Here is a 22,500-nt window from a genome sequence, read left to right as displayed (position 1 = left end):
TGCACTGTGGAGGCAGTTGGGGACACTTCGCCTTATATACTTTAAATCTGGCAAACCGCAGCTTCCAGTTCATAGTGATTAAGGATGATCAGTTCATAGTGGTCAAGGATGATCAGCAGAGGCTATTCTGCATCCCACAAAGAAAAGATTAAAGATTCTTGATACTGTACTTTGATGTTCATCGTGCATACAGCTGCAGTCATAACAGATGGGTTCTCCTGCCGTCAGGCGGGTTCTCGGTCGGCAGAATTCCAAAGTCTAGGTCTGGTGTCTGTTGTCGTCGCTTCTTCCCTGACGTCAGTGCAACAGGGGTATAAAAGAACAGCCAACGCCATTTTCTTCAGTCTTTCTTGCCGCGCGGTGCCCGAAGCAGAAGCAGTTCGCAAGTGCCGGTCAGCCAGCTCCTGAAATTACGAAAATTTTGCAACCAAAGTCTTCTTGAAAGCTAAGTACCCCGTTGGAGAAACTTTTCTTGCCTCAGACCAATGTTAGACAAAGTTCATAATTGTATTTCATGTGGGAAGCAAATACCGCATAAGGATTTCCATTCCCTCTGTATTCCTTGTTTAGGCCCAGACCACGACGTCTCGGTCTGTCGCTTTTGTGCTACTTTCAACAAACGCACCATTAAGCGTGGGGCGGAGTTCGCCCAGCATTATTTTGGCAAAACATTTAACTATATCATGTCGTCGGATACTCTGACTCCAGTTTTGAAGCGCAAAGATAAGGACTGACGCACGAGGTCCGCGGCCTCTACAGACACCACGCCAAAGCAGACTGCACATGGTCCGGTTCTCAGCGAGGCGCCTACGCAGCCCCTGACTACCGATGACACTTCATTGGTGGTGTCTCCTGTGCCCGAGGTCGCAGGCTTCTCGGCCCACACCCAGACTACAGATACCGAAGCCACTCTGGGCGGTGAATCTCAAAATGTGGACAGGTCTACCTCTTCTCAAGGTGTCTTCAGACCTTCCTCTTCTTTTTCCATCAAGGCTTTCACTAAGTCTAAAGCAGCCATGCATTCTAAGAGACAAGCTGCACAGGGCCCATCTCCAGGCCCCATGCCTAAAAAACAGATGCTTAAAATGGCTGAGGATTTAATTACTCTTATCAGGGGTTCTCAACCCCCCCCCCCCGGACAAAAGGCCCAGAGTGGAGGAAGAATCCCCCTCTGATCAGGGCTCCATTATATCAGAGCACTCTGAACAGGAACATTCTTACTCCCCTTTTGAAGACTGATGCAGAGGAGTCCATTCCCCCTCTGTATCCCCCCCCCCAGAGGATTACTCATTTGGGGAAACTTTGCATACCTTAAGGGAACACTTCCAATGGGAAGGCCAAGATTATTCAGATTCCAAGAAAAGGCTTAGGGAATTTCTCTTGCTACCTCAGCACAGGCCTCTGGCTATACCTCTTGTCTTGGACATACTAGATGATGTGTACTCGGAGGCCTGCCTTAACCCGGATTCTCTACCTCCAGCCCCAGTCAAGCCTGACAGGTACTACAGGGTTCCTGACTCTCACCAATTTCTATACAAAAGCCATGCTGCTGACCCAGAAACCATCTCACAGGGCCCCAAGGGAATTAAGGCCTCCACTGCTAAAAAATCCATTGCCTTCCGAGAGAGATTCCAGATCCTTAGAAAGGTGGGGGAAAAAGGTATATACCTCTGCCACCTTAACCATGAGGACATTAAACTGTCAGTTTCATATGCTAAAGTACCAACAGTTTGTTATCACAATTGAGAAGTAAAATGTCACAACCTGAACAACCAGACTTGAAGGAGTTGCAGGATTTGATGCATAGTGCAGAACAAGTGGGTAAACATACCTTACAATGTGGTTTTGATGCTCTAGAGGCCTCATGTAGAGCTGCTGTTACAGTATCGGTCATACGTAGACATGCCTGGCTCAAGGAACAAACCTTACCAGATCATGTCAAAGCCAAATTACTAGATGCCCCTCTACAAAAGGATGTACTATTTGGTGCTAATGCTGAGGAGGTATTAAGGAAAATGGAGGAAAAGGCTAAATCAATGCAAACGGTGAGATTTTCCACAGGTACAACCCCCACGTTTCAGTAGAAATTGGCCTTCCAAAAATTGGTCCTTTCCAGCCACGGACAGACCCCAAAGAGGTAGATACAGGCGCCCGAGGGGCAGAGGGCAATCCCAGGGATCGTTTAGAGGCAGACAATGGCAAGCTCCTACACAGAGGTGGTGAGGATAACTCGCAACCATTCAGAAAACAAGTCCAATGACTTTCCCCTTTGCATGCCAAGCAAGACTCAAATGGCAGCACCCTTGGGTGGAAAACTGGCATTATTTTCAAAAAATTGGCATATTGTCACAAGACAAATGGATCCTGGACATTATAAACAGAGGCTACAGATTCCATTTTCACACCCTTCCAAAAATGAGAGGCATGCCAAACCTGCCACACAATCAAAGGGCAGAGGCACAAAGACAAATTTCAGATCTCATAGACATGAAAGCTATTCAAGAGGTACCTACGCACGAACAAGGTCAAGGTTTTTATTCCAGACTATTCCTGGTACCAAGGAAGGGAAAAGATTGGAGACCTATTTTGGACCTATCCATACTAAACACATTTCTACTCGTACCAAAATTCAAGATGCTCACTCTACAGCAGCTTCTTCCCATGCCGGGCAAGGAGTCTTGGCTGGTAACATTGGACCTCAAGGAGGCATACCTGCATGTGCCAATCAGACAAAATTGCAGAAGTTACCTCAGATTTCTTGCAGGTTCAACCCATTATCAATTCTCTGCATTGCCCTTTGGCTTATCTACTGTGCCCAGAGTATTCACGAAATGCCTGGCATCAGTAATTGCCTACTGCAGACTTCAGGGGGATACAAATATACCCCTATTTGGACGACTGCCTGATCCAAGTGGGCAGCAAGCACATCTTCTGAAACATCTGGCTTATGTAATGTTGTTGAATTCTCTGGGATACACAGTCAACAAAAAGAAATCAAGGCTAATACCCTCTCGGAAAATAATTTTCCTGGGTGCCAACTTGGACACAAACACCCAGATGGCCTACCTCACGCCAGAGAAGCAGGGGCAACTAAATACTTCAAAACACTAGCAAACTGCACCAGGCTGACTGCAAGGAAAATCCTGCAAGCTCTGGGATTCATGGCATCTTGCATCTTACTAATCCCATGTGCAAAGCTGCATATGAGGAAACTCCAATGGTACCTGAAAAACCTATGGTCTCAACACAGCCACAGTTTGGAAACAATAATACCACTAATTCCATGTCTTCAAAAGAAATTTCTGTGGTGGGCTCAAGCATGCCAAACAAACACAGGTCTCCCATTCAGCAAGCCTCAAGCAAATCAAGTCATCACAACAGACGCCTCGGACTATGCCTGGGGGGGTGCACATGACATATCGGTGCATTCAGGGCAAATGGTCCCAAAAAGAAAAGCACCTTCACATCAATCAAAAGGAAATGCTAGCAGTAATAAATGCTATTCTAGCTTTCAAAGACCTTCTGCAACCAGGTCGGCTATTGATAAGGACAGACAACACCACAGTAGTGTGGTACATACACAAACTGGGAGGAACCCATTCATACCCCCTATGCAGACTGGCCATGTCACTTTGGAACATGGCCCTGGACTTACAAATCTAACTACAAGCACAGTACTTGCCAGGCAAGGAAAACACGCTGGCAGACAACCTAAGCAGAAATATGACAGATCCACACGAATGGAAGTTGCATCCTCATGTTTTTACAGAGATAATTCAAGCATGGGGAAGGCCAGACATGGATCTCTTTGCTTCCCACAAAAATCACCAATTGGCAAAATTCTGCTCAAGGATTTTTCATCCAAAGGCCTGGAGAGTGGACGCTTTCTCTTTCAGTTGGAGATCAATGACAGTTTATGCCTTCCCACCTCTTCCTCTGCTGCCCCAAAGTTCTAGTAAAAACCAGAGCAGACAGACCAAAGATGATTCTCATTGCTCCAGACTGGCCAAGACAACACTGGTACCCACTCCTGAGGAGCCTGACGCAATCCCCACCATGGACCCTGCCTCTAATGCCTCTTCTGACTCGGCACAGCTTCAAAACTCTTCACAGTCAGCTAAAAACACTCAGTCTAGCCGCATGGAAGATTCCTTAGCATCACAACAGACCCTACTCTCCAAGGAGGTGCAGGATGTCATTTTGGAGGCCAAAAGGCCGTCTACTAGAAAAGCTTACTCCGCAAAATGGAAACTGTTTTGTGTCTGGAATGAGAAAAAGGGGCAGGATCCTGGAAAACTGAAATTACCTCAAATATTACAGTATCTAGCTGAACTGCTAAGCAGTGGACTTTCATTCTCCTCCATCAAAATCCATTTCTGCAGAATACAACACTGATCCACCCTTATTCTCTCACCTCCTCTTAAGACAGTTCCTCAGAAGGGCTAAGAATCTAAAACCCCCAAGGAAACTACCTGCTTGGGATCTCAATTTCATTCTAGAAAATATGACCTTGCCTCCTTTTGAGCCAGCTGCCTCATCAGATTTGCAATATTTGTCCTGGAAAACAGCTTTCCTTCTGGCTATTACCTCAGCTCGTAGGGTATCGGAACTACAAGCTCTCATGGCTGTGCAGCCTTTTATCATCTTCCATCAGGACAGAGTTTCCTTACGAACCAACCCGTCCTTTATGCCAAAAGTGGTATCCAGGGTAGCTTTGAATCCGGCTATACACCTACCTACCTTTTTATCCTAATCCTCAAAACAAAGGGGAGAGATTACTACATTCCTTGGACATTCACAGACAACTGCGTTATTATTTGGACAGAACAAAGCCTTTCAGAAAATCAGAACAGCTCTTTGTGTCCTATGCTATAGGAGCTCAAGGAAAGCCAATTTCCAAACAGACAATCTCAAAATGGATAGTCCACTGCATACGCTTTTGCTATTCTTTTCATGGCAAAACTGTACCTACAGGCATCAGATCTCACTCCACAAGGGCCACGGCTACCTCTGCAGCTTTTCTCTGAGGAGTTCCTACCAAAGATATTTTGGAAGCAGCCACTTGGAGTTCTGTGCATACCTTCTCCAAGCACTACCACCTTCCACTATACTCCAAATCTAGAGCGGGCTTTGCCACTGCAGTCTTGCAGGGCATTCTGGCTCCTCCTAGTTCCACCTAGTGCCTACCACCCCTTTGTTAGCTTTGGGATTCTACCCATCTGTTATGACTGCAGCTGTATGCACGATGAACATAGTACAGTTTTGTATCTACCATAAATGTAGATGTTAGAGTGCTAATACAGCTGCAGTCCAGGTTTCCCTCCCTCCTTCCCCTCTTGGGACAGGCCTATTGGCTAACATCTCCTCATGCAACCTGATTGGGGTATTCATTCTTGATGTATTTGCTTGCACTACTGTATTTTGATTATATGGCATTGCTTTATTACACAAATTTATGTATTGCCTTCCTTCTGGGGGCACCTGACATCTGGGGCAAGAAAAACTGAAGAAAATGGCATCGGCTGGTTCTTTTATACCCCTGTCGCACTGACGTCAGGGAAGAAGCGACAACAACCGACTCCAGACCTAGACTTTGGAATTCGGCCGACCTAGGACCCGCCTGACGGCAGGAGAACCCATCTGTTATGACTGCAGCTGTATTAGCACGCTAACATCTACATTTATGGTGGGTACAAAACTGTACTTTTGGAATCTGCAGCAACAGAAGTTTCAAGTTCGCTAGAAAAGTCGGCCAACAGGTCCCTCCAGACCATTTAGAATCTAGAGGCTATTGCAAGTTCACTTTAGTCCCAAAGACGACAGATTTCAGGCCAATATTGGACCTCACTGACCTCAACCAATTTGTCAAACAGCCCAAATTCTGGATTCTCGTGTATAGTCCATACTGCCTGTCATGAAGGGCAATTCGATGTGTTGTGTAGAACTCCATGACTCCCATCACATTAAGATCCGATGGCAGTCCAGGAGATTCCTTATTTTCTGGCTGGGAGCCAATCATTACCATTTTAGAGCACTGCTGTTTTGGTCTCATCACAGCACCCCTGGGTGTTCAAGATTATGGCAGTGACAGCTCACCTACGGCTGCAGAATATCCAGTTTTTCCCATGTCTAGATGATAGCTTGTAATTGCTATTTCCAAAGATCTACTTTTACAAACATAGATTCCTGTAAGTTTTACAGACCAGTTGGAATAAGTCATACAAAGAACAAATCCCCCCCCCACACACACACACACACACACACACACACACACACACACACACACACACACACACACTGCACAGAATTCATTGGATGCCAGATGCAGTATGAAACTTCCAACTGCTAGAGTCTGGATGTAAAGACTGGTAGCTTTTCAAGTAGTTTGGGGGGGGGGGGCATTTCAGAGGGAAGACAGTTTGAGACTTGTTCACTTGTAGAGGCCACACTTATCATTGTCTTGGGGATGACAGCAGTCTTGATAGTGTTGCAGACATTTCTGGACTTGCAGACATTTCTGGACTTCCTACCAAAGTGTGTGATTTCAATCCAGATGTTCCATACCACGGCTGCATTGTACATAAGCATATAAGATGGAACGCGTTCATAGTCTCTGCCTGGAGGCTGTGCAGTCCTGGCAATGGGCGATGTCTTCCTGTTATTTTTCTGGCAACAGTGCATATTCCCGGGATGTAAAATGTACTAGTGGATAGACTGTACAGGTGTATCCTATTAACCTCATGAGTGGTCACAGTGACAAGAGAGATCTTCAACCACTGTGGCCAATCCTTGATGCAAATTCTGCCTCCTACCTAAACAACAAATGCAGCAGTTGCTCTGCCGTCATACCTCCACAGGGATAGTCACCAACCGATGCTGTAGTCCATATCTTTCCCCCATATCTCCTATATGCCTTTCCACTGATGCATCCTCCAACAAAATTCATGCAGCAAGCCACAAGGTGCAAGACCAAGGTGATGCTCATTGCCCCATTTCGACTCTGGCAGGTATGGTTCCACTTTTGGCTTAGTGGGCCCGCCTTGGGTGTTTGGTCCCATCCCAGATCTACAGAGTCACCCATCTGGATGGTCTCAACTGGATCTTCAGACCCTAATATTAACCACATGTTTTCTCCTATTTAACTATAGCCAGAAACACCAGGCTGTCTTCTGTTGGCCATGTGTTATTGTTGGTCTGTCTTTTTCCCAGTAAGGGGTCGCCACAGTGGAACTCCGGTCCGCTAATGATTGGCAGTAGATTTGTACAAAACGCTGAGGTGCCAGCTCGCATAACCTTCAACGAATGCATGCCCATTTATGCAAGCATGTTTTTCGAACGCTACCCAACCGTGGGGAGGACATGCAAACTCCACACAGAAGGCACTCCCAAGCCCAGCCGAGAATCAAACTGGAGAACCTCTTGCTGTAGTTGGCCATATAATATTTTCTCAGAATAAATTTTCTGTTCGGGTGTCCTCAAAAGGACTGTCATTTTTCGGCCCCTTTTCTGGCAATATTGGAATTTGTCAGAGCTTTTTTGGCAGGGCTCCAATTACTCTACCATATGTTCAGATGGTTGCTATTTCAGATTTTCATTTAGGACATAATGACTCCTCTATTGCTTTTGAGACCTCCCATTCGCATTCTGTTCCTCCTTTGGCTATTGCATTATTGCTTCAGTCATTGACATAAAAACCCTTTTGCGTCTGTGGCTTCATCTGACTTGGTTTCTTTTTTTGGAAGACTTTCTGCTTGCTAGACTAGTTTTGGAGTTCCAAGCGCTCATGCATGCCACCCTTTCTCATCTTCCACCAAGTTAGTGTCCTTGAGAACAAACCCTTCCCTTCTCCCGAAGGTGTCATTTGAAACCAGTTTGACTCTCTACATTGACTTGCGTATATTTTTTCTGAACTACTTGACCAAGGATGAACACATGCTTCAGACATTATATGTTCAGACAGTTTAGATTTTACTGACGCCACCTAAAAATATTGTAAAGTCAGACCCATTTGTTGTCTCCTTTTCCAAAACAAGAACATGCATCAGAAGTCATACTTTCTAAGTAGTTGGTGGATTGTGTTTTTGTTTATAAAACACTAGAGTTGTCTTTACATTTAAAACCTAAGGCTCAAACCAGTAGAACAGTTGCTACTTCTATAATTGCAGAGAGTTCCTCTTACTGATGTCTGTGCTGCAGCAACTTGGTCATCACTTCACACCTTTGTATGTCGTAAGTTGGATGTGCATTCTAGATCTCGGCCATCCTTTGGCACTGCCATCCTCAGGAATGTCCTTCCTTGAATCCACCCAAGTTTTTTTAGGCAGTTTGGGAATCTGCCCCAAACATTGAATCTGATTAAAATAGACATTAGATATGATAGTTTGGTATTTAGTATAATGCTATAGCCAGGTTGTTTCATTTTTGTTGGGTTCAACACCCCTCCCTCCTTCCCACTGCAAGACTACCATTTGGATCTTCTGGCGCTTGAACAGACCTCATCTAAGACCCTGTCATCACCTTTCCCAAGCGTGGAATGTTTAGGTCATTACTTCACACTCTAATTGTTCTTTACAATTAGAATAGTTGCCAGACTCTGAGGTAAATGAGATGGAAGGATGGTGTTATTGGTAGAGAATAAGTCAGTGTCTCTGATCCAAAGCTCTGGTAGGAGGTCTCTGATCCAAAGCTCTGGTAGGAGGTGTCAAGGTTAGTTTTGATAACCCAAACTTTTTGAATCAGATGAAAATGAGATGACATGGATTTGTACAGTAAGTACATATATTAGCATTCCCTGTACTGTCCCATCAAAAACCTCTGTTGCATAACTGGTCAGATGGATGAAATGCCCTTATTAATTGTAATATGCTAATTTAGATTGCAGTGCATGTATGAAGATCCCTTGTATGAGCAGATTGAAATATTGGTGACTGACTTGCACGACATCTTAAAATTGAGCTTTCACTAAATTAATGTGATTTTATTTGTTTTAAAGTTGCACATGCTCCTGTAGTACCTTTGCCAGCATTTTATCACTACTGCACCAAGACATTGCGTTGCACAGAACATAAACTCATTAAAAAAACTTTTACAGTTGTACATTTTTATGCTGATATGTTTGGTACTGTTGGTGATTGTTTCAGTTCTCTGCTGTGCTTTAGGAGTGTGTTCTAATTGTTTTTTGTTTTCTGTTCCAGAAATGTTGTGAGCAATTATATACCTCAGCCAGCGGTGAGTTGATCTGATTATATGATGAATTTAAAAACTTTGAAATGATTGAGCTGGTGGTGGGTTGGAGATGTTCTGCCAAGACTGTTGTCAGCAGTAGAGTTACAGAAAATAAAGTTGTAGTATTCATCATTTAAGTTGCACTGTTTTTCATCATTGTTTAAGACTGCTCTTTTGATTGCATAATTTGTTGTGTATGATGTCAAGTGGATGGTACTTGCATTCTGAACACTCCCCCCTCACTTCTGATCCCTAACTTTAAAAGAAAACTTGCTTTGAGATGCATTTGAAGCATTGCTGTTGTGTACTTGCAGGGACTATGACTCCTTGGTAGAACTTCTGTTTAAACATCTTTATTTAATCGCACTTTAACGAGAGACATTGGTAAGCATATATTAGAAAAGAAAATTAACTGTAATACAGCTTCCATTATTATGGTAATGGACAGTATAAGTTTCCTTTTTAACTTTCTATTGGAATTTCTTATATCAACCTGTCTGAAACGGTTATAAAAGCACAGGCTACCTTCTTTCCATTCAGTTCCAAATGAAGTATTGGTTAAGACTTGACCGTGTAATGCATCTAATGTTCATTTTTGTCATTGATGTTATTATGCAAAATTGTTTTATCCTGTCTTAACCTTTTTTATCCAAGGGGTAATAAGGTTAAGAAAGATGTACAATATAACAAGCCATGTGGAAAATGCATAGTTTGCAAGCATTTAGACACAGCAGGGTATTTTTTTCATCCGGACCAACACAAGTATGTGTTTGAGGTCTCTGCTACATGTGAAACAGCACATGTCATTTACTTGGCTTCCTGCCTGGTATGTCAAGATTTACATGGGCAAAACGGACAGGTAAGCTCACTGTTTCTAATGCTTTAGTTAAGCATGTGAAGGAGACTGATAATGGCCATAGTTTTAAGTTCATGCTTATTGGTAGGATTGTAGGAAAGTACTTGTGGTGGGGAAGTTAGAATCTTACAGAACTAGAGGCTAAATGGATTATTAGGTTGAGGGACTTTGGACATGGCCTGAATGATGAGTTTCGTATTCAACCCATGCTAAAAGCTAGACCCTTGGTAAAATGATGATGTAGTTGACATTGTATTCACTATTTAGTATTATTGTATATGTATTTCTAAAAATGTTTGTTACAGATTATTGAATTCAAATATTCAATCCTTCACTTTCATTTGAAATGTAATGTTTAGGAACTGCTATGCGTGTGTCACTTACTATAGAGATCATGTGATTTGTGTGTTGTAATTGCTTTCACTATTTAAGGAGTTTTATTTGGTTTATTACATCTGATGAAGCAGGCATACTACGAAGTGCTTATGTTTGAATTTTTTATGAAAATAAATGCATAAATGGAAGTTATTCTGGAATCCTTGGCTATTTTGTGTCCACTTTGTTTTGGATTATCAGACCCATACTTCTAGTTACATGTTGGCTGTTCTTTCTCAGGCCTGTCAACTGACTTCTGATTTTCCAGACTCTGAAGGTAAAACCTTCTGGTGCCCTTTCTGTTCATATGCTGCAGTATTCATAACATGAAAGTGTCTACTCCTAGGTTGGGCAAAATACCAAAGTTTGAATTCTGCTGTAAGGTACATGTGATGCCACACATCAGTTGGCATACTTTGTGTAAAGCGGGCATTGGCACATTCCTACCTCATAACTTTTCTGCCACCTGTCAGATTGCCAGCTCAGTTGTCGTTTGCCAGAGAAATCGCATTTGTGCTTCAGGTAAGTACCCCTTTGATGTTCTTCATCTCACATTGCTGCAGTCCTTACTCTTGGGTAGTCCGCTGTCCTCGGTCGGCCCGAATATCAAAGTATAAGGCTGACGTCGGTCAAGGCGCATTTGACTGACATCAGGACGTCAGGGTACAAATGCGCATGACCGACGTCATATCCTCAGTCTTTTTTGCCGCATGGTCCGATGCAGAAGCAGCGTTGCAAGTGCCGGTTGGCGTTGTGAAATTTTTCGAATTCGGAGTTTTAGACAGAGTCAAAGTTGGCTAAGTACCCCGTTGGGGAATATTTTAGTTTTTTCTTGCCTCAGTGGTTTACCGGATGTCAGAAAAAGTGAATAACTGTATTTCTTGTGGGAAACAGATACCACATAGAGATTATCATACTTTGTGTATTCCTTGTTTAGGGCCTGAGCACGACGTTGTTGGGTGTCGCTCTTGTGCTAGATTCAATAAGCGCACTATAAAGAGAAGGTTAGATTGTGCCAGGTTAGTCTTCGGGAAGCGGTGTAATTATAAAATGCCGTTGGATGCTCCGACGCCCGCTTCTTTGAAGAAGCGCAAGGACAAAGCTGCTAAGCCTAGGCTAGAAGAACCGTCTGTTCCGGACGCCGGTTCTTTAGAGGTGTCGGTGGAGCCGGTGGTTCCGCCGGAGGTTTCTTTGGAGGCCCAGGGAGAGACTTTGTTTTTGCAGGATGTGGCCTCTCAGGAGGCAGGTCAGGCCGAAGGGGCTTCTCAGGTTAATGTACTCCCCTCCCTTCCTAGGGTGGTTAGGCCCTCTCCTTCTGTTTCCAAGGCTTCTCCCAGAGGCAGGCCAGGTTTAGCTTCAGTTGGTGTCACCCCTAGTTCTTCAGGAACTGTGCCCAAGAAGCATATGCTTAAAATGGCAGAAGATTTGATTACTTTGATTAGAGGTTCTTTGCCCCCTCCTGATAAGAGACCTAGGGTGGAACCTGAGCTAGGGAGTTTTGAGCAGGCTTCGGATGTTTCAGAGTCTTGGCTGAAGACTTGCAGGAGTATTCTCCTTATTCTGATTCTGATGTGGATGATTCTACTCCTTCTGCTTCTCCTCCTGAGGATTTCTCTTTTTCAGAGACTCTTCATTCCATGAGGGAGCATTTTAAGTGGGAAGGTCAGGACATCTCTGATTCCAGGAAAAGGCTTAGGGAATTTTTGTTTTTACCCCAGCATAGGCCTTTGGCTATACCTCCTGTTCTGGATGTGGTGGAAGATGTGTTTGCAGAGGCTTCTCTTAATCCTGATTCTTTGCCTCCTGCTCCTGTTAAACCGGATAGGTATTACAGGGTGCCTGAAGCTCATAAGTATCTTTTTAAGAGTCCTAGGGCAGACCCAGAAACTATTAGTCAGGGGCCTAAAGGTGTTAAGGCTTCTGTTGTCAAAAATCCGGTTCCTCCAGATAAAGAGGCCAGGGCTTTGGATAGATGGGGAAAGAAAGTTTATACTTCCTCCACCCTAGCTATGAGGGCTTTGAATTGCCAGTTTCACATGTTGAAATACCAAAACTACCTCCTTTCACAATTGAAGTCTAAGGTAGATGCTCTGGCGGAAGGTATTGAGTGTAAAGAGTTACGAGATTTAGTACATGTTTCTGAACAGGTGGGTAAGCATTCTTTGCAATGTGGTTTTGATGCTGTACAGGCCTCGTCTAGGGTGGCTGCCACTGGGTCAGTTCTTCGCAGGCACGCCTGGCTGAGGGATCAGAATTTATCTGACCATGTTAAGACAAGGATTTTAGATGCTCCTTTACAATCTGATGTGTTTGGTTCTCCTGTTGAGGCAGTCTTAAAGAAAATGGACGACAAGGCTAAGTCTATGCAGACTGTTAAAGATTTTTTGCAGGTTCAGCCTCCGAAGTTTAGTAGAAATTGGCCTACCAAGGGGTGGACGTATCCTTCTTATGATTCCCAGTCTAGGGGTAGGTCTAGACGTGGTAGGGGCAGAGCTCAGGGCTCTTTCAGGCCTAGAACAGGGAGTTCACCTGCACAGTCTTCGGGTGAGGGCAGGGGTCAGCCCTTTCGTAAACAGACCCAATGACTTACCTTTTCAGCTGCCAGAGCCTTCTCGTCTGGCAGCACCTTTGGGAGGAAGGTTGGCACTCTTCAAGAAAAATTTGAGTTTAATTACCCAAGACAGATGGGTATTGGATATCATACACCACGGTTACAGGTTTTATTTCCATACCTTGCCTCCTTTCAAAGGCATGCCAGACGTTCTTCCTCAGCAAAGAATAGAGGCTCACAAACAAATTTCTCTGTTACTTCAAATAGGGGCCATACAGCCGGTCCCCATGCCAGAAGTGGGCCTAGGATTTTATTCTCGCCTGTTCCTAGTACCAAAGAAAGGGAACACGTGGAGACCAATTTTGGATTTATCTACCCTCAACACTTATCTGGACATTCCCAAGTTCAAAATGTTGACGTTACAACAGCTTTTACCTCTTCTGGGCAAAGATCATTGGATGGTAACTTTGGATCTCAAGGAGGCTTACCTTCATGTTCCTATCAGACTGAGTTGCAGGAAGTATCTGCGTTGGCTGGGACTTCTCATTATCAGTTCTCTGCATTGCCCTTTGGCTTATCTACTGCCCAGAGTGTTCACGAAAGTTCTGGCTCCAGTGATAGCTTTCCTCAGGCTAAAAGGAATACAGATCTATCCTTATTTGGACGATTGCCTGATTCTGGCTCAAGGAAGGGACGAGCTTCATCATTTGGAATATGTGATAGCAGTGCTAAGATGCCTGGGGTATTCTGTGAACGAAATAAAGTCCAGTCTAGTACCCTCTCAGGACATGTGCTTTCTGGGTGTAAGACTGAATACAGCATCCCAGATGGCCTTTGACCCCGGACAAACAAAAGAATCTTTCCCTTTACTTTCATCAATTGTCTCATCAGTCCAGGCTGACTGCAAGGACAGTCCTTCAAGCCTTAGGGTTCATGGCATCTTGTATTCTGGTGCTTCCCAATGCCAAACTGCATATGAGGAAGTTACAATGGTATCTCAAAAATGTATGGACACAGCACTGCCAGGATCTGGACACTGTCATTCAAATAATACCTTGCATTCAAAAGGAATTGTTGTGGTGGGCTCAGGAATGTCACCTAAACAAGGGACTCTCTGTGACCCGGCCAGAGGCGAGTCAGATTCTAACGACAGATGCCTCAGACAAAGCTTGGGGAGCTCATCTGAATGGAAAATGGATACAAGACAAGTGGCCTGCCAGACTACAACATCTACATATCAACCTGAAGGAGATGTTAGCAGTCCAGTTTGCTTTAATAGCTTTCAAGGATTTACTTCTTCCAGGGCAGGTGTTGATTCTAACAGACAACACAACTGTCATGTGGTACATCAACAAGCAAGGGGGAACACATTCTTATTCTCTATGCAGGCAAGCAATGATTTTGTGGGAGACTGCTCTCAGTTTACAGCTAAATCTTCAGGCAAGGTTTCTGCCGGGAGCACAGAACTCCTTGGCAGATGTGTTGAGCAGACGAATTATGGATCCCCACGAGTGGAAATTGGATCCTCATGTATTTCAGAAATTGACAGTGTCATGGGGAACTCCAGCCATAGATCTGTTCGCTTCTCCACTAAACCACCAGCTGCCAAAGTTTTGCACGAAAAGGTTTCATCCCACAGCTTGGAAAGTGGATGCTCTTTCTTTCAGTTGGAGCAATCTTCATGTGTATGCCTTTCCACCTCTGCCTCTCCTCCCAAAGGTACTACTAAAGGCCAGACAGGACAAGCCAAGGATGATTTTGATAGCTCCAGATTGGCCTCGACAGCATTGGTACCCATTACTGAGAAGCCTGGTACGGAGCCTCCATGGCCTTTGCCTTCGATTCCACACCTGTTGTCTCAGGAGGACAGTCATTTGCTCAATGTCAAGCTTCACTCTCTTCACCTAACAGCCTGGCATATTCTGTTTTGAACCATAGTGGGTCTCAACTTCCACAGCAAGTTTTGAATGTTATTTTGGAAGCTAGACGGCCTAGTACAAGGAAAGTGTACGCAGATAAATGGAAGAGATTTTTATTTTGGAGTGCAGCAAAGGATTTTGATGTTTCTGAGCCTAATTTAAGTGTGGCTCTTCAATATCTTACTGAGTTACTGGACAAAGGTTTGTCCTTCTCTTCTATTAAGGTTCATGCTGCAGCAATTTCGGCTCACTATGATTGTGACCCACCATTGTTTTCTCATCCTTTGTTCAAGCAATTTCTTAGAGGGGCAAAGAATACAAGACCCCGTAGAGCTCCTACTCCTGCTTGGGATCTCAATTTTGTGTTGGAGAAACTCACTCTACAACCTTTTGAGCCTGCAGCTACTACAGAGTTGAAATATTTATCATGGAAGACTGCTTTTTTGTTGGCCATTACCTCTGCAAGAAGGGTTTCTGAGTTGCCGGCCCTTATGGCGGTTGAGCCTTTCTTAATTTTCCATAAGGATAGGGTATCTTTATGTACTAATCCTTCCTTTATGCCTAAAGTGGTTTCTAGTGTGGCTTTAAACCAAACTATTCATTTGCCTACTTTTTATGCAAATCCCCAAAATAGAGGGGAAAAGATTTTGCACACTTTAGATGTACACAGGCAGTTGAGATATTATTTGGACAGAACTAAAGGGTTCAGGCAGTCTCAGCAGTTATTTGTTTCTTTTGCTTTGAGTTCTCAGGGCAAGCCTGTGTCAAAACAAACTATTTCTAAGTGGATTGGTTTTTGCATTGCTTTCTGTTATTCCCATCATGGCAAGGAGATTCCAGCTGGGATTAGGCCTCATTCCACTAGGGCTACTGCCACTTCGACAGCTTTTTTGAGGGGGGTGGCAACTAAGGATATTTTGGAGGCAGCTACTTGGAGTTCAGTGCATACTTTCTCTAGGCATTATCACCTTCCACTTTATTCTAAGTCTAGGGCTGGTTTTGCCACTGCTGTTTTGCAGGGCATTTTGGCAGCTCCTGCTTCCTTATAGTTTGGCCATCCTCCCTTTCCTCTGCTTTGGGATTCTACCCAAGTGTAAGGACTGCAGCAATGTGAGATGGAGAACATAGTACAGTTTTGTACCTACCATAAATGTAGATGTTCGAAGATCCACATTGCTGCAGTCCAATTTACCCTCCCTCCTTCCCCTCTGTAGTTAGAGGCGGTTGTGTGGGTTGGGTTGTCAATATGGTGTATATTGTATATATTGTACATATTTTTAGTGCTAGGATGGTTGGTTGTTTGCTGTCTTTTGGTTTTGACCTTTCTTTGTCGGGTCTTCTGACATCTGGGGCAAGAAAAGACTGAGGATATGTCGTCGGTCATGCCCATTTGTACCATGACGTCCTGATGTCAGTCAAATGCGCCTTGACCGACGTCAGCCTTATACTTTGATATTCGGGCCGACCGAGGACAGCGGACTACCCAAGTGTAAGGACTGCAGCAATGTGGATCTTCGAACATCTACATTTATGGTAGGTACAAAACTGTACTTTTTTTCTATTTCCTTTGGCTACTGTTTTTTTGTTCAGTACATGTCAGTGTGGAAGGCAGATTCCACATAGACTCCCATGAGCTCTGCGTGTTTTGTCTAGGCTTGGCTCACTATCGTACATCCTGCACCGTCTGTAAGGCCTTTGTTCCTAAAATCCTCCATAGCCATTTAGTGTCCCTTAGGTTATACTTGTCAGCACCTTAAGTGCTTGGCTCGAGACATGGAACTAACGTCAGGGCCCTTCAGAGGAGCCACAACTCGAGAAGGCCCGGCCTGACACTACGGCTGCTCCATTTATTTCAGGCATCCCTGCCAAGGCTCTGATGTAGGCCCGGAGGCTGCTGAGGAATCTATAGAGCCAACTTTGGGTACCACTGTGGAAGGAGTCAGGAAATCTGCAGGCACATCCCTGAGGGATTTACAGGCATCTGTTTTGGGCGCGGGGTGGGGGGGGGTGCATGGCTGGTTATCTCTGAAGGTCTGAGCAGGGTCACTCAGATTGTTGTACATGAAGATGTTCGTAAAGATGTTGTGGAATGCTGCTCAATGTCAGGCCCATCAACCTTTCACTGTTTTGCTCCTGAGGCTCCAAAGAAAAGGAAACTAAAAACGTTTCCCTGGTTCATCAGGACCAGGCTTCTGGTCTAACTCCTGACTGGCGGGTCTTTACCCAAGGCCTCTTTTCATGGCCCTCTGCCAGACTTCAGCCCCTTCTGTTGCTTCATAGGTAGGTACTACACTATTGGCCCTAGGGCCTATGTAAGCTTAGCCAAAAAAGGTACCCTGGCTTTTGCCACCCAAAAAAAATATTTTCCTGTGCCCCTGTTGAGCAGAGCCACAGAAATGATGCTAGGGTGAATTTCCTATTTCCCATCCAATCATCAAGATTTTTCTTTAAGTGCTAATGAGGAGCTTTGCTTGATATAGGTAGTTTGTTCCAGAGTATGGGAAGTCTCTGGGACAGGAATCTATCCCTCCAGCATGTTCTGTTTATTGTGGTGATGAGGTTTAGGTCCCTAGAGCGTGTAGCTCTGAGGGATTGGGATTTCTTTAAGTGGAGCATATCCAGCAGCTCTGGGTTTGACATAGCTTTGTTTGTTAGGCAGAGATCGCCTCTGAGTAGGCGATATGCAACAGAGTAACGTTGGAATTTTTTGAGACTGTCTGTGTAGGGCATCTGTTTTGAGGCCGGTAATTCTGAGTAATTTCTGTGGTCTTTCATGTTGTAGAGGTCTTGAGGTACATACCAAAAGGGGCGTTGTACACTCTCTCTAATGGGTCTAATGATTGACGAGTAGAGGGGAACAGTGACCTCCTTTTTTTTTTTGTTTTCCTGGATGAGAAACCTTTAGTGATGGTGTGCCACGTGGAAAGATTTCCTGATTCCTGTGGCGATTTGATTATCAAAGGAGAGACTACTGTCCACCTGTGTCCCAAGATTTATCACACTTTCAGTGTTAAGTAGACTACCGCCTATGTGGTAGTTCATGGGTGCAGAGTTTTTACCAAAGGGGACGACAATGCACTTTTTGGCTTTGAGCTTAAGGCCATGGTTTTAGCACCAGGAATCTGTTCCAGTGACATCCTTTTGTAGGATGTCCACATTGTTAGCAATTATGGCTCTTGGTTTGCAGTCATCTGCTAACTTAGCCAAAGACCTTCTGTATTGGCCTGTACTTCAGAGAAGTAAATACCAAACAGGAGAGAACCCAGGACTGAACCTTGTGGTACTCCCACTTGTCACTGATGTTGGATTTGGAGTCTGCTACTTTCACAGTGTGGGTTCTGTCAGTGAGCCAATTGGTAACTTATCTTGTGACATAGGGATTTATACCTAGTTTAGTGAGTTTATCTGTAATTTGAGAGTGCGGGATGGTGTTGAAAGCCTTGGCGAGATCTAGATGGGCTTTGTGAAGCACCTTGCCCTCGTCTACGGTTTTGGTGACTGCTTCAAAGAAATATATCAGGTTTAGGAGACATGATCTACCTTTTACAAACCCAAACTGGGTGGGGTCTAGAGTTTGGAGATACCAATCCTTTTTTTTTCTAAGTTCCATGATATGTTCCATGGCCTTGCAGACCAGGCTCGTCAGGCTAATGGGGTGGTAGTTCCCAGGGTCCATGGTGGCTCCCCCTTTGTGGAGTGGGATAGCAGTCGCTGTGCGCCTTTCAGTGGGCACAAAGTCTGAGGTGAGGCTATGATTGAACATGATATTTGGGTGCGGTGCCAGTTCGTTCTGTAGTTCGTGTGGATCGCAGCCTGGGATGTTGTCAGGTCCCATCGATGCTGTGTTCTTGGCTTTGGGGAGTGTTTTTTACCTATGCAGCCGTGTTTTACAGGAGCTTTGCTTTCTGCCGGTATAGAGATGGGCCCTTTAGGGGGGTGAGAGGGGGGTAAAGTTAGCACTGAACCTGTCTGCCAGGATGTTGACTATCAGTTTGTATATTTAATGCCATTGTGCTGTAAGTCAGAGCAGATCTGAATGTTGCCATTGAGATTTTTGACATGGGTATAGAATGTTTTGTGGTTATCTTTAGAATCAGTGGCAATTTAGTTTTCGTAACTAGCTTTGGGGGATTTATGAGGGATCTCCATTTCTTACTGAGGCTGATCAGGGAGTTTCTCCAGTCATGGGATTTTACTTTGCAACAGTTTTTCTTCTGTTCTAGAGTTTATGGCACTGGACTACCAGATTGGCTTCCTATTTTTTTGAGGATAACATCTTTGTTCTGTTGGGGATAGCACGATCCATGCACTCATGTAAGTGCTTATAAAGTGCATTTGTGTAGGATTCAGCAGTCATACTTCTATTGTCCGTTTGCATGGGTGTCGTGAAGTTTGCCACTTCTGTCTTAAGAAGCGTGAAGTTTGATTTGGAGAGAGTTTTTACGGTAGTTTCCCTAATGGGGGTGGGGGCGAGATGTGGGTGTCTAGTGTGATTTTTAGCTTGTGGTCTGATCTGACCAACGAGGAATTGACCTCTGGTGTGGAACACCAGTCGCCCATGTTGGTAATGACCAGGTCTAGGATATTGCTGCCCCCTGGTGGGGGTTTGGATAAGTTGATCCAAGGCACTGGAATTTATTAATTCCAGAAAATGTTGAGCAAGAGTTGGTACAGGAGTAGTTTTCCCAGTTAATGGTGGGGTAGTTGAAATCGCCCATTATTAGTGTTTTGGGTTGTACCCTAATATTTTCCAGTGCATCAAGAAATGATGAGTGGGAAGCCTGGGGCATGGTAGGGGATCTGTAGCAAGCTACAATTTGGATTGCTGTCTTGTCCAGAGTTATTTGCACTTAGATAATCTCGGATGCATTATGCTGGGCAGCTAGCCTGGAGGTGTGGATATTCTTAATGAATATGAACATGCCTCCACCTTTAGTGTTTCAGGCCAGGTTAGGTGGTCAAAAGGTGTGGTATGAATTATAGCCTGGTAATGCAGGGATGCTCCCTGGAGCCTTGAACCAGGTCTCTGTCACTGCACAGATGTCTCTGTTCTCCATTTTAAGGATCGTGTCTGAACGCATTTTGAGGTTTAGACTTTTAGCATAGAGTAGCATTACCCTCAGAATTTGCTTGCTTGTACCTGTTAAGGTGGTGAATTTGACATTTCACCAGCACTTTCTCCTTTTACTGCCCTGAAGAGGCCTTCAGAAGATGTCTCATCAGAGGAGGATATATCAGGGGATGAGTCTCTGGCTTACTCTACTCAAATTGTTTCTGTTATAGGAAATGCCTCCCCAGAGGAGGAATCTAATGGTACGGATTCCCCTAGGGAGGATATTTCCTTTGGGGAGGCCATCTTGAAGATGAAGGACTTTAAATGGGATTGTTGCCAGGTTTCTGATATTCAGTAGAGGTACTATGACCTCCTTCAGATGGACTTCCCTAATCCATGACCGCCTTCAGATGGACTTCCCTAATCCCATCAGCCATCCCTCCTTTCCTGCTGGCCTTCTTGGATGCTTTGCAGCTCCCAAGTGCCTAGACATATTTACAAGGTACCTGAGGATGTCAAATTAATTTTTAACGCATCCTCTGTTGATCCAGCTACTATTTCAGTGGCATCAGATAAAACTTCCAAGCTCTTCCCTGTCACTTCCCTCAGATAAGGAGAGCAAGGTCATGGAGAGACTGGGGGAAAAAGTGTACACCTCTGGGATCTTGGCCTTCAGGACAGTGAACTGTCAAATGCACATGGCCAAATATTCCCTGGCTGTTACAGCAGATGCAGTGAAACTCCTGTTAGAGTTCCCAGAATGTCCTTCATGGATGCATCTGCAGTCATAACAAGTGGGTTGTCCTGTCGTCAGGCAGCCCTGCAGTCGGCCGGATTCCAAAGTCCGGGTCCGGTCCGGCTGATGTCGCACTCCACCCGGCGTCATCTCTGTTGGTCTTCGGTATAAAGCATCAGCCGACGCCATTTTCCCCAGTCTTTCTTGCCGCGTGGCGCCCGAAGCAGAAGCTGTTCGCAAGTGCCGGTCGGTCGGATCCAGAGATTACTTCTACCGAATACTACTTCGAAGACTTCTAAAGCTAAGTACCCGTTGGGGACTCTTTCTTGCCTCAGCCGATGTCAGAAAAGTTAACAATTGTTTAACCTGTGGGAAACAAATACCTCATAAAGATTTCCACTCTTACTGTCTGCCTTGTTTAGGCCCAGCCCGACGTAGCAGCCTGTTCGCCTGTGCCTCCTTCAACCGAACGCTTAGGCGTCGGTCGGAGTTTGCAGAACAGTTTTTCGGTACTGATTTTGCGTACATTATGCCATCGGATCCTCCGACTACCCAATCTTCCAAAAAACGCAAAGATAAAGACCGACACTTCGCGGTCCGCGGTTTCGCCGAAACCACGGAAAAGCAAACGAGTGTCTCGGTTTCGGCGAAACCGAGAAAACTGATCAAAGTACAGCTGAACCTATTCTTACAACTGAGGCCCCTGCTACAACTCTTGAATCGACCTCAGAAATTTTACCCACTACGGTGGTTGACTTATCAGACACCATCCCCTTGGATGTCTCTACCCCAGCACGTGGTGCTGCTAGGCCTCCAGCAGCCATGTCCATTAAGGCCTTCGCCAGGGCTAAAGCTGCCAAGACTACTAAATCAGTGCCTGTTAAACCCACCACATCCAGGCCCTCTTCTAGTTCTCAAATGCTTTCTTTGGCAGAAGATTTAATTTCTTTAATTAGAGGATCTCAATCTCACCCAGACAGGGCCTCTCAGCCCCCAGAGAAGAGACCTAGGGCAGAGCCCCCTGAGCCAGTGTCTTCTGATGATTCTGCTGATGAACCAGAACATTACTGACCAGCCAGAGGCTCCCTTCTCCAATTTTGAAGATTCTGATGCTGAAGAATCCATTCCAGCTGCTTCCCCACCAGAAGAATTCTCCTTTGGGGAAACCTTGCATGCCATGCGAGAACAGTTCCAATGGCAGCAACAGGATTTTTCAGACTCCAGAAAAAGACTTAGGACCTTTCTGCACCTCCCACAGCACAGGCCCTTAGCTATACCTCCTGTTCTCTCTGTGGTGGATGATGCTTTCAATGATGTTTGCTCCGCTCCTGATTCTTTACCCTCAGCCCCTGCCAAACCAGACAGATTTTACAGGGTGCCAGATACTCATCACCACCTTTACAAGGCCCCACTTGCAGACCCAGAAACTATATCCCAGGGTCCCAAGGCAGTAGCAGCGACCACAGCTAAAACCCTATTCCTTCTGAAAGGGAAGCAAGGTCATTAGACAGATGGGGTAAAAGGTCTACACTTCAGCTACTCTCTCAGCTAGAGCTTTAAACTGTCAGTTTCACATGATACAATACCAAGAGTTTATGCTTGATCAGTTAACTAAAAAAGTAACCACTGATGAATCTCTTGATAAGAAATATGTATTAGAGATGGTAAATAACATACAACAGGTTAGCAACCATTCCTTAAAATGTGGCTATGATGCACTGGAGGCTTCATTTAGATCAGCCATGACAGGCGCAGTGATAAGAAGGCATGCACAAAAAAACAGGC

The 22,500-nt window shown here is 44.8% G+C and overlaps 1 protein-coding gene across 3 annotated transcripts in view; it reads left to right on the top strand.

Moving 5' to 3' along the window:
• Positions 1-22,500, top strand: part of CAPNS1 (calpain small subunit 1) — an 855,931-nt gene that overhangs the window by 116,629 nt on the left and 716,802 nt on the right. For all 3 annotated transcript variants that reach the window (XM_044054119.1, XM_044054033.1, XM_044054195.1), the window contains exon 3: positions 9,195-9,228. In XM_044054119.1, coding sequence (XP_043910054.1) covers positions 9,195-9,228 — 34 coding nt within the window. The remainder of the gene's footprint in view (positions 1-9,194; positions 9,229-22,500) is intronic.

This window comes from Protopterus annectens, chromosome 1.part0 (genome assembly GCF_019279795.1).
Source record: "Protopterus annectens isolate FY-2018-M chromosome 1.part0, PAN1.0, whole genome shotgun sequence".
Taxonomy (NCBI): Eukaryota; Metazoa; Chordata; order Ceratodontiformes; family Protopteridae; genus Protopterus; species Protopterus annectens.
This window is presented reverse-complemented; position numbering and strand designations above follow the sequence as displayed.